This window comes from Sinohyriopsis cumingii, chromosome 2 (genome assembly GCF_028554795.1).
Source record: "Sinohyriopsis cumingii isolate HCF-2022 chromosome 2, ASM2855479v2, whole genome shotgun sequence".
NCBI lineage: Eukaryota > Metazoa > Mollusca > Bivalvia > Unionida > Unionidae > Sinohyriopsis > Sinohyriopsis cumingii.
In genome coordinates, this window is record NC_142962.1 from 22,127,260 (window position 1) to 22,143,967 (window position 16,708).

At 34.5% G+C, this 16,708-nt stretch overlaps 1 protein-coding gene across 1 annotated transcript in view; it reads left to right on the plus strand.

Moving 5' to 3' along the window:
- Positions 1-16,708, plus strand: part of LOC149804453 (nesprin-1-like) — a 572,886-nt gene that overhangs the window by 247,380 nt on the left and 308,798 nt on the right. The window contains exons 69-75 of the mRNA XM_089940603.1: positions 434-586; positions 2,131-2,295; positions 6,589-6,915; positions 8,443-8,595; positions 9,467-9,631; positions 15,565-15,891; positions 16,216-16,521. Of these exons, the coding sequence (XP_089796729.1) occupies positions 434-586; positions 2,131-2,295; positions 6,589-6,915; positions 8,443-8,595; positions 9,467-9,631; positions 15,565-15,891; positions 16,216-16,521 (1,596 nt within the window). The remainder of the gene's footprint in view (positions 1-433; positions 587-2,130; positions 2,296-6,588; positions 6,916-8,442; positions 8,596-9,466; positions 9,632-15,564; positions 15,892-16,215; positions 16,522-16,708) is intronic.

Here is a 16,708-nt window from a genome sequence, read left to right on the forward strand (position 1 = left end):
ACATTTTGATGATGTTTGAGCCATGATATATGGCACTAAGCTGTTACTGTGAAGATGCATTATAATGATGTTTGAGCCATGATATATGGGACTAAGCTGTTACTGTAAAGATGCGTTATGATAATGTTTTAGTCATGATATATGGCACTGAGGTATTACTGTGAAGATACATTATGATGTTTGAGCCATGATATATGGCACTAAGCTGTTACTGTGAAGATACATTATTCTGAAGTGTCCTTCTTTATGGCTACAACAGTCATTATATGTGAAGGAAGTAAATTATCAAAATAAGTTTTTATAACATCCATTAGACAGCTGCTTGTTATAAAAAAGCAGTGAGATAATGGTCTTTTGTTTCACATTACAGTTCTTATATATTATAGATTAAGGTTATTATTCCAGATGATCAGTATTGTTTCTTCCTTCACAGGGTGTGTACCAGGATGTGACATCTTATGAACAGATGATGGAGGGTGTTGGGGCAAAGGCACAGGACCTGATGCAAAAGAGTCCGGCTAGTAAGGCCACAACTGACACATCCCAGATCATCACCAAGTACCACAACCTCAAGGACCTTGCCATGGTATGTTACTGTACCTCATTTAGTTCTGTAGACTGACAGATTTTAATGTACAGTTTACTTCAAATGTTTTGCAAACACACACAAATCACAAAAGAAATCCATGCAAATTAGTTGGAAACTGACAATCTAAGTTTGTCTGTTTCAACACATAAAATATTTGAAGAAATAGAAAATTGGAAATCAGTGCTTGGTATTTTACATCTGTTTTAATTTTAGCTCAAATGGTTATAGAACAAAAGAGCTTGTAGAATGTGCCATTGTCCATGTCATTTGTTGTACATTCATCCAGCCATTAGTACAAGCTTATCATTGCTGCTCTTCCTAAACTAATCGGAGGATTGCCATGAAATTGTATACATATTTTTCACATGGTCTAGTTGATTCTCGGGCATTCAATATGGCCACTGCAGTGGTGGCCATCTAAAAAATCGTCCTATCTCTACTCTTCCAAAAGACATTTCAAGTTCACAGTTGATGTTTTTTGTACCTGGTATCTCTTTGGCTAATCCAAATCATACAGTACAAATTATTTGTTTTAACAGGGTTTGTTTCTGATTTTAACAAGTCATTATCAAAGTGATATTTGTCTCGATCTTTTATTATCAAAGATAAGATGGAGCTTTACAATGTACCTATAAATCCCAATGATTGCTTTTTATCTGCCACTTGTCCTTCTGCCTTTTAGCTGCCACCCACAAAGTCTTTTTGGGTTTTAGTGTTGGATTGTTAATATTAGACAATGTTTTGAAGTAGGAATTACTTGGTGTTTAAAGATTGCAAGTAATTTGATTTAATGTATTTGCATATTTTATTAGTGCATAATGATAACAGTAGTCACGTATGAGAATGTGCTCTATTGCGTTTGTAATTTAACATGTAGAAACACAGAAAGGAAAATGAATGATAATTTTGTTGAAAAGATATTTATTGGCATGGAGGTTCAGTAAATTAATCCATAGTTGTTAATGCCTGGAATCATACAATTCAGATAATGCATATTTTTTAAATTATGGATCAGTTTGCACTTAGAAATATAAATTTACTTTTGAATGAAAGTAATATAAAATCAATGCGAAATTATCATCAGCCCAGATCTTTTCATGGTATAAAGATGTGTAACCTAGGTCCTTATTTAGATGTTATGATGCAACTGCATATCTGAATTCTCACCTATTGAAATTCCAGACTTTCAGTCCTTTCTTTTCTTGTCTCACTCAGTTTGTCTCAATGTAGTTATCTCTGTGTGGATGCCTCATATTGCCACATGACATTCAATTGACCTAAGAACATGGCAAAATGCAGCTTGATAATGATGTATTGTTTATCACAGAATCCATGTTGGTAATGAAAGTGGGTCAGTGTTGTAATCAAATACATATAGAATAATGTTGTCATTCTGTCATAGAATTAAAGATGGAGATATGGAGCTGAGAAGGCAAATAATGTTACTATTTCAGTGGAATTACAATGTCTCAGAAGTCACAGCTTCAATTCTGTTTGTATCTGTTTTACACATGTACACACCTTAGGGTTGTCTATTGCAGGATATGCTGGCCAAGGCAGAGCAGTGTGTAGCCCAGCATCAGGCCTATCTAGATGCTTGTAATGGATTTGTCTCTTGGCTCCGTACTGCCAGGGAAAAACTTTCTACATGTTCAGACACATTTGGAGAGAAATCTGCTATTGTGGGCAAGATAGAAAGGGCAAAGGTATGATGTCCATCTGTCTCTCTTTGAGTCTTTCAGCTTGTCATTTTAACTACCTTACACAGATTCCACATTGCTCCCAGAAGCAAAATTGATTTTGTTTAGGGGCCATAAAAGACTAAATAGCGAGACAAATTCTGTGTCAAACATTTTTTAAGTGAACTCTTTGATACATCCATTGTCTGGACAGCTGTCTGTACTGGCAAATGGCCTGTAGAGAAGCTACACTCATGTCAAAAGAAAGCAGTTTCTGAAATGTACAGTGATCTGACTTGTATCTTTCACAGACAGGTTATCTCTAGCTAGTGTGACACTTCAAACAGCTTTAACCAATAAGTCAGTGCAGACTATTGTTTCACCTAGCCAACTATTAAAGTACTAGGTCTCCCAAAACTTTATACTTTGTCTAAATTATAATCGTGAAACAAAGCCCATTCAGATTTTGTAACTATTTGTTTCAGCATTATAAATATTAGGTTGGAAATTGTGTGTGTGTGAGAGAGAGACAGACAGACAGAGAGAGAGAGAGATTCTAGCAAATGTTTAAAGACGTCAGAAAAAAGCCTAGAATATTTATGAAAAAGTGTAATGTAACAAACTACATCAGTGCAGTTGGGAATAAAGTACAGGTTATATGTCTTTTCTTTCTCTATTGGTTTGGCTGCACAGTCTCAGACTTGATTTTTGTCTCTGTATTTAGAACTTCCCTTTATCTCTGGCAGATGAAACTGGTTTTTCAGTATGCTACCAGACTATCTTCTAATCCATCTAATCCTACTATGAAGTTGTCTATAGGCCCAAGTACCAAACCTTGTATGCCACCTTTAGGCCCAAGTACCAAACCTCGTATGCCACCTTTAGGTGCAAGTACCAAACCTTGTATGCCACTTTTAGGCCCAAGTACTAAACCTTGTATGCCACCTTTAGGCCTGAGTACCAAACCTTGTATGCCACCTTTAGGCCCAAGTACCAAACCTTGTATGCCACCTTTAGGCCCAAGTAGCAAACCTTGTATTCCATCTTTAGGCCAAGTACCGAACCTTGTATGCCACCTTTAGGCCCAAGTACCAAACTTCATATGCCACCTTTAGGCCCAATTACCAAACCTTGTATGCCACCTTTAGGCCCAATTACCAAACCTTGTATGCCACCTCTAGGCCCAAGTACCGAACTTCGTATGCCACCTTTAAGCCCAAGTACCAAACCTTGTTTGCCACCTTTAGACCCAAGTACCAAACCTTGTATGCCACCTTTAGGCCCAAATACCAAACCTTGTATGCCACCTTTAGACCCAATTACCAAACCTTGTATGCCACCTTTAGGCCCAAATACCAAACCTTGAATGCCACCTTTAGGCCCAGTTACCAAACCTTGTATGCTACCTTTAGGCCCAAGTACCAAACTTCATATGCCACCTTTAGGCCCAAATACCAAACCTTGTATGGCACCTTTAGGCCTATGTACCAAACCTTGGATGCCACCTTTAAGCCCAAGTACTAAACCTTGTATGCCACCTTTAGGCCCAAGTACCAAACCTCATATGCCACCTTTAGGCCCAACTACCAAACCTCGTATGCCACCTTTTAAAACAAATAACAAACTTTGTATGTTCAGAATCCAGATTGAATTGCACATTTCTGTATAGCAGTTTATCCTGACCTAGAAACAGCAAACATCTATACCAAAATTCTGTATTCCTGCATCTCCAACATGGTTGTCTGCCTCCTAAAATAATATTTGATCTATGCAGATTCAAAGATTCCTCAACAATTCAAATTTTTTTAAGAGTAAAATCAATTAGGCCTCCTATTGTGGCTTTATTTCCTTGTATGCAGATGGTTTAAAAGATAGAAACAAGGTTGTAACTGCTTAACAAAACAATCTCTTGTTGCACCATCATGAGCTGGTTACCAGATAAGGCCTCCATTTTTAACACTGAAATTACAGCCATACTCAAATCTTTGAAACTCCCAGACAACATATTTTGTCATCTTTTCAGATTGCAAACCCTGAATTTTGGAAAACCATTAATGTCCCAGATCTTACAGAAACATGATGCTCATAAATTCTGGATAAAGTATTCTGTACTGTTAGCTGCCTTGCCACATTGGTATTCAGGGTAATAAATTGAAAGATAAAGCAGCCAAAGCTGCAATGCAGTCATCCATTCCTGAATGGAAGATTCCTTGTACTGTTCACCATAATTGGCAACATATGTGGAACGAAAACTCCACAAGCAGTGTTCAGAACATCCAACCCAACATCATTGGAGAGCATCATGTTTCATATAAAACAAATCACAGTGATAAGATGACACTGTGCCAATCACATATCAGACACACGTAATTGACTCGTGTATAGAAACAAATCACAGTGATAAGATGACACTGTGCCAATCACATATCAGACACACATATTTGACTTGTGTATAGAAACAAATCACAGTGATGACACTGTGCCAATCACATATCAGACACACGTATTTGACTTGTGTATAGAAACAAATCACAGTGATAAGATGACACTGTGCCAATCACATATCAGACACACGTAGTTGACTCGCGTTTAGAAATAAATCACAGTGATAAGATGACACTGTGCCAATCACATATCAGACACACGTATTTGACTTGTGTATAGAAACAAATCACAGTGGTAAGATGACTCTGCCATTCACATATCAGACACACATAATTGACTTGTGTATACAAACAAATCACAGTGATAAGATGACACTGCCAATCATATATCAGACATACATAATTGTGTATACAAACAAATCACATTGATAAGATTACACTGCCATTCACATATCAGACACGTAATTGACTTGTGTATACAAACAAATCACAGTGATAAAATGACACTGTGCCAATTACATATCAGACACACATAATTGACTTGTGTATACAAACAAATCACAGTGATAAGATGACACTGTGCCAGTCACATATCAGACACACATAATTGACGTGTATACATCCTGAAGGATGAATTTTGACCATAGTATGGATCCTTCCAGTGTCCACTGTTGGTGGAGTACATTCTTTGTGAATGCATTGACTTCCATTCTATGAGACAGAAGCATTTTGATATCAACTCAGTGAAGAAACTCTATGACAATACACTACCAGAGAAAATCATGCACTTTTCATGGGAATGTGGTTTTTATAACACTAACTGAAAATGATATGGATATAACATCTAGTGTGACCACCATGGAGCCATTTTGAAAATCTTCTTATTGGTACTTATCCTCAATAGAAAATCATATTGACGTGGCCTTTTTACGGGAATTATGATATCCTGAATGAAAGTGGTGCAAATCTGACTCAGATTTATGACTGCCACAATAAACATACTAAAAATTCTGCCACTAATTCCCCTGAATGGATGGTCATATCAGCAGGTGATTTTCACCAAAAGATGGTGCTAGTTGTCCTAAATAAAAATGGTGCTGATATGACGTCCAGTATGGTTGCCTTAGCGATTGACTAAAAAACCTTATTGTGCAGGAATATTAGAGATGGTTTTCTCAATCAGCATTTTAAAAAAAGAAAAGGTTTTATCTTGATTTCCTAGGAATTATTTATGGACAGTAGTGTGTTAGTCCTTTTGAAGGACTCTTGTTCATGGGACACGTCCATATATCATCATGAATATGTACAAATCAAACTTCCAAATGTTCATGTGTAATTATTTTCTTTTCTTCACTTCTATAGTTTTGCCCATAATTTTTACTATTCTTCACCAGCCACTTCCCTTGAATAGCCAAACAATGTTTATCTTGCATGCCTGGTTATGTGTGTGTGAGTGTGTGTGATTTGGAGTTTTAACATAGCTTTCAAAACTTTCAGTCCTATCACTCAAACGTTTGGCAGTTTATAGTGATATCTAACACTGGGGCATAATGCCGCAAACATGGAGCATGATGTCCCACCCAGTCACGTTATTGTGACACCAGGCCGACCAGTCCTAACACTAATCTCTGGGTATATGAACTTGAAGCTATGAGGTTGAACTTGTATGTTTATGAGTCTCTGCTTCTTTCTATGTATGTTTGTATGTGTGTATTTGTATGTAGGTTCATGTGTGTGGATCTATGTACATTTGTATGATTTTGTTCTATGCGAGATTGCGTGACTGTGTTGTTCTGTGCACATGTCTGTTGCTGTGCACCATTAAATTTAAATCTTGGATTTTAACAGATTTGTAAAAAAAATTGCAAATTTGGATGGAGATATATATATATATATATATATAATTTTATATATATGAATGGATTTCTGAATGTAGGCTCTTGTGGCCAGTTTGGGTGAGGGTTCTCAGAGACTGACAGAGGCCACTAAAGCAGGAGAGGCAACTATTCCCAACACATCTGCTTCTGGTCAGACCAAGATCCGCCAGGAGCTAAAATCTATGAATCGTGACTTTGAGGAATACCGCACAGAGCTTATGCAGGCCCAAGAAGAGCTTGAAGACTGCTTGATGTGCTGGAATGAATTTGAGGAGAGTTATCAACACTTCAACAAATGGCTGAAGGAGACTGAGACCTACCTCCGCACTGACCTTGATCTAAAGGCCACAGCTGAGGAGAAGAAGAGGCACTGGGAACAGTACCAGGTACACTTATACCAAGTCTTGTGAAATATTTAATAAATTTGGAATATCAGATCCAACAAAAACTAAGGATTTCAGAGAGAAAAAATCTTTGTAATACATGTTCAACTTATATTATTTCTCCCATGACAAGACAAGGATCCAGCCTAATAGTTTTCAGAAAGTAGGAGATGGTCAGAGTAGTAAGTATTTGCCCAACTTTTGTAAATGTTGATGGTACGTTTATCATAATATACTTATCAATGGACAGATACAGTATTATTTTACATGAGGTACACTCAGTAGAGTGATGTAATGCCTTACATGAGCATATATGCTAACCATTACACTTTTGGCATAATCATTATGGTTTTTTTTTTTCACTGAATTTTGTCTCAGTCTTGCCTTTCTATGGATTACGCTTTTCCAGTACATTAAGAATTTTAAAAAAGCAATAAATAAATTTCATTTATATTATCATCTTTTTAATTCTACTAATAAAAATGTGAAAATATTCTAAAAAGAATGACTGCTGCATAAGAATAGTGCATGAGCTCATTTATCCATCGTAGAACTGCATGTACTTTCCTAATTTCCTATTTATAGGAACTATTTCTTGAAAACCGACAAGGTTTCTTTAATTGAATTTTGCCTCACATATTCATTATATTAATAGTTAAGATAGTTAGCAGACCAGTCTGTACTTTCAAAGAAAATGACAAAACAGGCTTTTACAGTTTGACTTGAGTTGCACTTTATAGGGTGATGTAAATATTTTATATGAGTACTCTCTATTTTTTCTTTACATAAATACAGAAGAAATTTGTATCTAGTTGTATAGAAGAATGAAATTTCATTGATATATGAATATCACAACTTTCAGAAATATTGAAACAGTGCTTGATTACCCATGTTTTGTGTTTGAAGTGTCGTCTTTTGTGTGGATAGCTCCAGTTGAGCCAAAAAATCATATCAGAAATAATGTACAAACATTTTAATTAGTAAAGATGAATAATTTCATGAAAAATATATTATCTTGAATCATGTATTCTTCATTTTTAGGGTTGATGCTTATAATGATTTTTATGTGTTCATGCCATATATTGAAAAAAAAGTCATGTTAGTGAATTTCATTCCTGTTTACAATTTTACACATCTTTCTATGGAAGCACTGGCATGAAGATTTTTCACATTTACAGTTTTACATCTTTCCATAGAAGCACATGGATGAAAATTTTACACACGTTTACAATCTTACACATCTTTCTATGGAAGCACATGGATGAAAATTTTACACATGTTTACAATCTTACACATCTTTCTATGGAAGCACATGGATGAAAATTTTACACATGTTTACAATCTTACACTTCTTTCTATGGAACCACATGGATGAAAATTTTACACGTTTCTATGGAAGCATGTGGATGAAGATTTTTGTAATCAGGCTTTCATTACATGGTTACTTGTTTGCTGTATTCATCTTGAAAAGTACAGATAAAGTTATGTTTGCAGATAAATTACAGTGAGGTGTTTGTTATGTTTCCACAGAAGTACATGGAGGAAGTCCAGGCCCATCAGACCTCTCTTGACAAGGTCAACGAGAAAGCCCAGAAACTTGTGCAGACCAATGCTGATGCCAAGACTTCCCATGCAATCACACAGCTGACTACACGATATCAGGGAGTGATTGCTCTTTCCAAGGTAACAATTCCACAGTATAATACAAGTAATTATCTCTGTACAACCAAGTGGCATCCTGGTAGAGTAAATAATTAACTTTAACAGTGAAAATTTCAACAATAAGGATCATATTCCCTGTACTGTAGATTAAGAATACGTTTTTGGTAAAAAAATGTTTTGCAATAAATTATAGTTTTAAAAAATAAATTTGCCAAAATTAATATCCAGTGAGACAGAAACCGTTAAAACTTTTGCATGTTTATCAGTATTAAGTACAAATGTACAAGTACAAACTTTCCATGCCCCTGTTGAATATATTAAGTACAAATGTACAAGTACAAACTTAACATGCCCCTGTTAAATGAATTAGGTACAAATGTACAAGTACACACTTTCCATGCCTCTGTTAAATGAATTAGGTACAAATGTACAAGTACAAACTTTCCATGCCCTTGTTGAATGTATTAAGTACAAATGTACAAGTACAGACTTTCCATGACCTTGTTGAATATATTAAGTACAAATGTACAAGTACACACTTTCCATGCCTCGGTTAAATGAATTAGGTACAAATGAACAAGTACAAACTTTCCATGCCTTTGTTAAACGTATTAAGTTCAAAAGTACAAGTACAGATTTTCCATGCCCCTGTTAAATGTATTACAAACTTTCCATGCCCTTGTTGAATGTATTAAGTACAAATATACAAGTACAAACTTTCCATGCCCTTGTTAAATGCATTAAGTACAGATGTACAAGTACAAACATTCTGTGCCCTATTAAACATTTCTTTTGCTTCTGGTTAGGTATGTGATGATTATAAGTATCATTTTAATTAAAAATTTCCTCATAAATAGTTTTCAGCATTCTGATACATTTTATTGTTATACAGGACATAGTGAAGAATTTAGAGGCATACTACACCAATCATCTTAACTACAAGCAGAATCTAGATGACTTTAACAGCTGGCTCGTTGACACAAAACGTATGCTTCAGACAATCCATAGGACAGCTGGATCCAAAGATGATCTCGGCACCAAGCTAGACAAAGTGGCTGTAAGTTATGATTTTGAAAATTTCATATTGTTATATTCCTTCTAAATACTAAAGGGTTAGGTTCTTATTATTTTCAATTTGTGACTTTCTTTTTACCTATTCAAGGGTTAGGTTCTTATAATTTTCAATTTGTCACTTTCTTTTTACCTATTCAAGGGTTAGGTTCTTATAATTTTCAATTTGTCACTTTCTTTTTACCTATTCATGGGTTAGGTTCTTATAATTTTCAATTTGTCACTTTCTTTTTACATATTCAAGGGTTAGGTTCTTATAATTTTCAATTTGTCACATTCTTTTTACCTATTCAAGGGTTAGGTTCTTATAATTTTCAATTTGTCACTTTCTTTTTACCTATTCAAGGGTTAGGTTCTATAATTTTCAATTTGTCACTTTCTTTTTACCTATTCAAGGGTTAGGTTCTTATAATTTTCAATTTGTCACTTTCTTTTTACCTATTCAAGGGTTAGGTTCCTATAATTTTCATATTGTCACTTTCATTTTACATATTCAGTGGTTATTATAATTTTCAATTTGTCACTTTCTTTTTACCTATTCAAGGGTTAGGTTCTTATAATTTTCAATTTGTTACTTTCTTTTTACCTATTCAAGGGTTAGGTTCTTATAATTTTCATATTGTCACTTTCTTTTTACATATTCAAGGGTTATTATAATTTTCAATTTGTCACTTTCTTTTTACCTATTCAAGGGTTAGGTTCTTATAATTTCAATTTGTTACTTTCTTTTTACCTATTCAAGGGTTAGGTTCTTATAATTTTCAATTTGTCACTTTCTTTTTACCTATTCAAGGGTTAGGTTCTATAATTTTCAATTTGTCACTTTCTCTTGACCTATTCAAGGGTCAGGTTGTTATAATTTTCAATTTGTCACTTTCTTTTTACCTATTCAGGGGTTAGGTTGTATAATTTTCAATTTGTCACTTTCTTTTTACCTATTCAAGGGTCAGGTTCTTACAGTTTTCAATTTGTCACTTTCTCTTTGCCTATTCAAGGGCCAGGTTCTTATAATTTTCAATTTGTCACTTTCTTTTTACCTATTCATGGGTTAGGTTCTTATAATTTTCAATTTGTCACTTTCTTTTTACCTATTCAAGGGTTAGGTTCTTTAATTTTCAATTTGTCACTTTCTCTTGACCTATTCAAGGGTCAGGTTCTTATAATTTTCAATTTGTCACTTTCTTTTTACCTATTCAGGGGTTAGGTTCTATAATTTTCAATTTGTCACTTATGTTTTTTTACCTATTCAAGGGTTATTGTCTTATAATTATCAGTGGGACATTCCTTCTACATACATCTCTCCCCTGATAATTTGCACACAGTGGGGTCCAAAACTAAAAACTACACTATAAGCAAGGACATGAGTTACTGAGGGACCTAAAATAATTAAAAGTGGAATGCCATCCCTGCTGAACATAGAAAAAAAATGGGGTGGGGGTAATGGGTTGTGAAATGGCAGGGATATTTGTTTTGAGCCATTGGGGGAAATAATCACCAATAAAGAGCTTTGTAATGAAGTTTGTTCACATTTTTGTATAAATTACCTTTATTTGCAAGGTACTTGACCTTAGAAACATCCATCACTTGTATGCAGACACATTATGTATTACATCACTACATTATATTGTTGATTCACAAAAAATTAAGATTCCTTTCTTTCAAAAAATAGGGACATTTCTTTTGTGAAACAACTTGTTGAAATTTATTTTTTGTAGTGTTCAGTTATTAAAATATTGATGCTGTGATTTCATTTCGAGTAATAGTGGAACTTCTCATCCTTGAAGAAATCTCATAGTGCTAATTCAGAAATTTTCAGTTCACTACAAAATCTGGAACAAACATCTCTGTATTGAACTGTATCTGCGAAGCAAAGCTTTTTATTCACCAGGTACTCATTTCACTTGGTTGCCTTTCTATTTTTGATCACATTTGTGAATTAGAATGCTAATCTTCGGGTAGTTTAATTATATTATATACATAATAATATTTATAGCATTTCATTGCTCAGTTAAAATAAGTTGACCTGACACACAACCATGATGGCTAGCTCTTATGCAGATAGGATATGCATACATTTTAACTTTTCTTTTTGTCCACCTCTTTTATTTCATTTGATACAAAAGATACAATTAACATGATAATACAATGCAGGTCTGCTTTTAATTGAGTATAACAATACAAAAAATACTTCCCTAAGTTAAGTTAGAATTTAAAACACGGTTGACACTTAGTTAGGTTCTCACAGAAATGCTCACAAACATAGCTGTGATGGTAAATGCACATTTTTCATGTATGAATACATAAAGTTGTATTTCATTTGGGTGATTACACTGAAACCAAATTACAAAACAGAACTAAAACACAAATTTCACTTGACAAAACTTATTTAATTGATATTTATTTATTGAAGTGGTGCCACCAGAAGGCATTTGTGACATTCATTTATCAAAATTTCACTGAATATTGTTATTTATCGTATACTGAGACTGTTGTGATTCATATTCTGGGTATTAACCACTATTTTCAATGATTAAACAAGTGGTATATCCTGATTTCATTTACCAATTTTGATTGCGGTTTTCTTCACATTCAATAAATAGGGGCCAATTTTCAGCATATTTTCTAGTAAAAAGAAATGTGATCCATGCCTGACCCCATTTAATAACCAGGTTCGTGAGTTATGGAGTGTGGTGTATTGATGAATTAGGTTCTTACAGTTGCTTCAATGCCACTTTCCTATTTTATATCAATGAGTTAGGTACTTATAATTTTCATAGTGTCACATTCCTTCTTCATATTAGTGATTTATAATGCAGTCATTTGTTCCTTATATGCAAAACTATGTTAATCTTGTATTAAACAAATGTCTCCCTAACATTATTAGTACAGCCATAATGCGCCCAGCGAAAACATGAATTCAAATAGAACGTGGTTGTGGCATGGTACCCGAAATTTCATATATTCATTTGCACATGAAAAAATAATTTTTGTTCAAAGTACATGTACATGAAATAGTGTATAAAAAATTTATTATCATTTTGGGGAAGAGATCACGTATGAATTCGAATACATTACAATCATGGCGTGGTTCCTGAAATTTTAAATACATGTACATGTATTTTTTATCTTTAAGTACAAGAACTAGTGTTATAAACATTTATTATCAATTTGGGGAAGAGTTTGTGTATGAATTTTAATATAATATGATTGTGGCTTAGCTTCTGAAATTTAACAATTTCACCAGGTTATTGAAGTGTTATGCCAAAATAAACACTATTGGAAATGTTACTTTTTACTGATCCATGAGTAAAGCCAGTAAGTCGTCTTTGTGATTGTCTTCAATTAATTCTGTATGCAATTGTTGCTCAAGCAATAGCCAGCATGTGTTTCTTCTTTGACTGCGTACACAACCAAGCAGCAGACAATGCGGTGGTTGATAAAAGATTCTCTAATTTAATAAACTACAAAAAACGAAAGCCACCAACATGTTTGCTGGGCTTGGCGATGTTATTAGACGCAATCAGTTGACCAGTAAATAATGTCCGCTTTATTAGCTGGAAATTGAAAGGGTATGAAATTGTACATGCGTTCAGCTCAATAAAATTTATAAAAGTGACTTGTGACCATTGCAGGCCTACTGCACTTAGTTCTCAGGTTTTACATGTGTATGAACATGCTTATGAACTCGTTATTAATTTCCTATTTTTTATACAAATATTTTGCTATTATGGAAAGGCAAGTTCACAAATGCAATTCATTCTCTGCACCTTGCGCAATTATTAATATTGTAGTTTTCACACATTTATTTTGATATTCATAAAATCTGAAGTAAAAGTTACATGCACGCTGAAAGCATGTGTTGATTGTTAATTATTCTTGCTGTAGTCGTTCAAACGAATAGGCATACAAGCATTAATAATTGGAAATTTACAATGAATAAATGTACATGGAAACGCGTATGAGAAAATGTTAGCAGTGTGAAATTTGTATAGACACCATTCATAGACCATTGGAACGTAATGAACTATACACGTGCTTCGTCTTTCTTAAGCTAATTTTGCTGTTAATTTTTCCCATTGAATTCAGACACATAATGATCTGTGACAAAATTATTGAATAGTTTAAATATGTGTGCAGTTTTTGCAAAGGAATCACTTGTGTTATGGATTAATTGCAAGCCCCAATGGTAGGATGTCAGATGGGAAGTAAACTGTGTTAATACCCTATTCATGCCACGATAGTAAATGGTGTTCATCATATATATTAGACATGAATACACATATGTGCCAATGAGTTGTTCTCTGAAAAAAGTAAAATACCATAAAACCCCGCATTAACACGACCCCGCTATTAACATGATCCAACTTTTTGGACCCCAATCAGACATCAAAAATAGGATTTAACTCTTATTGGATTGCATGAATGAAGTGATATCTGGACTTAGTATTACTTTGACAGCTTTTAGGGGCAGTAATCCTATGACAGCTTTTAAGGCCTGTAATCTTATTATTGCCTTCAGGGTCAGTTATCCTATAATAGCTCTCAAGGCCAGTAACCATTTGACAGCCTTCAGGGCCAGTAATCTTATGACCAATTGGGATGTTACATGGTACTTTTATTATCTACATGGGTTTGATACATATCAAATGACAGAATTTGTTCTATGATAAATGTTGTCAAGAAATCAGACTTTCTAACTGAATATTTGGCAGTATTTGAGGTGGACTTATTATCATCATTATCACAGAATTACATCCTCTGGTACTTTGTCTTGATATAGTGTAAATTGAAGTGCATCCTTTGGTAGTTTGTCTTTATACAGTGTAAATTGAACTTCATCCTGTGGTATTCTGTCTTTATACAGTGTCAATTGAACTTCATCCTGTGGTATTCTGTCTTTATACAGTGTAAATTGAACTTCATCCTGTGGTATTCTGTCTTCATACAGTGTAAACTGAACTGCATCCTGTGGTATTCTGTCTTTATACAGTGTAAACTGAACTACATCCTATGGTATTCTGTCTTTATACAGTGTAAATTGAACTACATCCTATGGTACTCTGTCTTTATACAGTGTAAATTGAACTACATCCTCTGATATTCTGTCTTTATACAGTGTAAACTGAACTACATCCTATGGTATTCTGTCTTTATACAGTGTAAATTGAACTACATCCTATGGTACTCTGTCTTTATACAGTGTAAATTGAACTACATCCTCTGATATTCTGTCTTTATACAGTGTAAACTGAACTACATCCTATGGTACTCTGTCTTTATACAGTGTAAATTGAACTACATCCTCTGATATTCTGTCTTTATACAGTGTAAATTGAACTACATCCTCTGATATTCTGTCTTTATATGGTGTAAATTGAAGGATGTCTTTGGATACTCTGTATATGGTTTAAATTGAACTACATCCTCTGATACTCTTGTCTTCATACAGTGTAATTTGAACTACATCCTCTGATACTGTCTTCATACAGTGTAATTTGAACTACATCCTGATACTCTGTCTTCATACAGTGTAAATTGAACTACATCCTCTGATACTCTTGTCTTCATACAGTGTAATTTGAACTACATCCTCTGATACTGTCTTCATACAGTGTAATTTGAACTACATCCTGATACTCTGTCTTCATACAGTGTAAATTGAACTACATCCTCTGATACTCTGTCTTCATACAGTGTAATTTGAACTACATCCTCTGATACTGTCTTCATACAGTGTAATTTGAACTACATCCTGATACTCTGTCTTCATACAGTGTAAATTGAACTACATCCTCTGATACTCTGTCTTCATACAGTGTAAATTGAACTACATCCTCTGATACTCTGTCTTCATACAGTGTAATTTGAATTTTATATCATTAACCTAATTATATGAAGATTATATTTATCTTATTTCAGGAAATGCAAGCCGCTATGGACAGGGGACACAATCATCTTCGAGCTGTTCTTGATAGCTCTGAGAAGATTTTGCCAAACACAAACAGCCGTGGTTGTCAGACAATTCGACAGGACACAGAGACTGCTAAAGTGGAGTATGAAAATCTCCTGACAGATATATCTCAAGCAAAGCGGGGCCTGGAGACCGCACTGTCACACTGGGGGGATTTTGACCGTGCTTTTGAACAGTTCCACTCTTGGCTGACAGATATGGAGTCAAAATTACGAGGAGAACCAGAACACAAGGCTGATCTACCAGAAAAGAAATCAAATTTGGAAAAATTCAAGGTACTAGCCTTTCTCTTCATATGAACAAGTTTCAGTATAATGTTCCAAATTTTGTATAGTAAGGGGATCATAAAATCTGTTCTGATACGATTTCTGAACTCTGTGCAACTCCATGCAAAGTCAGTACAATTCATGGGATTGATATTAAATAAGTGTGCATATTGTTTTGTCTATGATTTTAAGTTCATTTCACGGAGGCTAAAGGGGTAGTTTATTCTATATGTTTAATATATAATACTTGTATTTAACATAAGACATTAATGTGCTTGTACAGCTATGCATGATTATATATATTTTCTTTCAAGTTTTAATCTGTCTCTCTAGGCCATACAAGCAGATATAACGGCACACAGAGATCTTCTTGAGAGATTAGAAGACAAATCTTCCCAAATCAATGACCCACAGCCTCAATCCCGTGTGGCAGATTTGCGCACTCACTATCAAGCACTCAGCAGTGCTGCACGAGATACTGTACTCAAACTTGACAACCAAGTTCAAGGTCATGAAGAGTACAGGAAATCATACATTGGCTGTCTTGATTGGATGGCTAATACTCGACACCGATTACAGCGACTTAGTGACTACTCCGGTGACAAGAGGACTCTCCAAGATAGACTTCAGCAAGTCAAGGTAATTGTCAATTATCCGTGGATAAATAAAAACATTAAGACTTTAAAATCTGAAAGGGGTTGGTACTCTTCAGAATAGATTTGTGCATATTAAAATTATTGAGTAGAAACAAGACTGAAATTTTGATGGAAGAGAAATATTAGAGCCTTCATTTATTGTCTTATTCATCCCTTAACTTTTGATATCT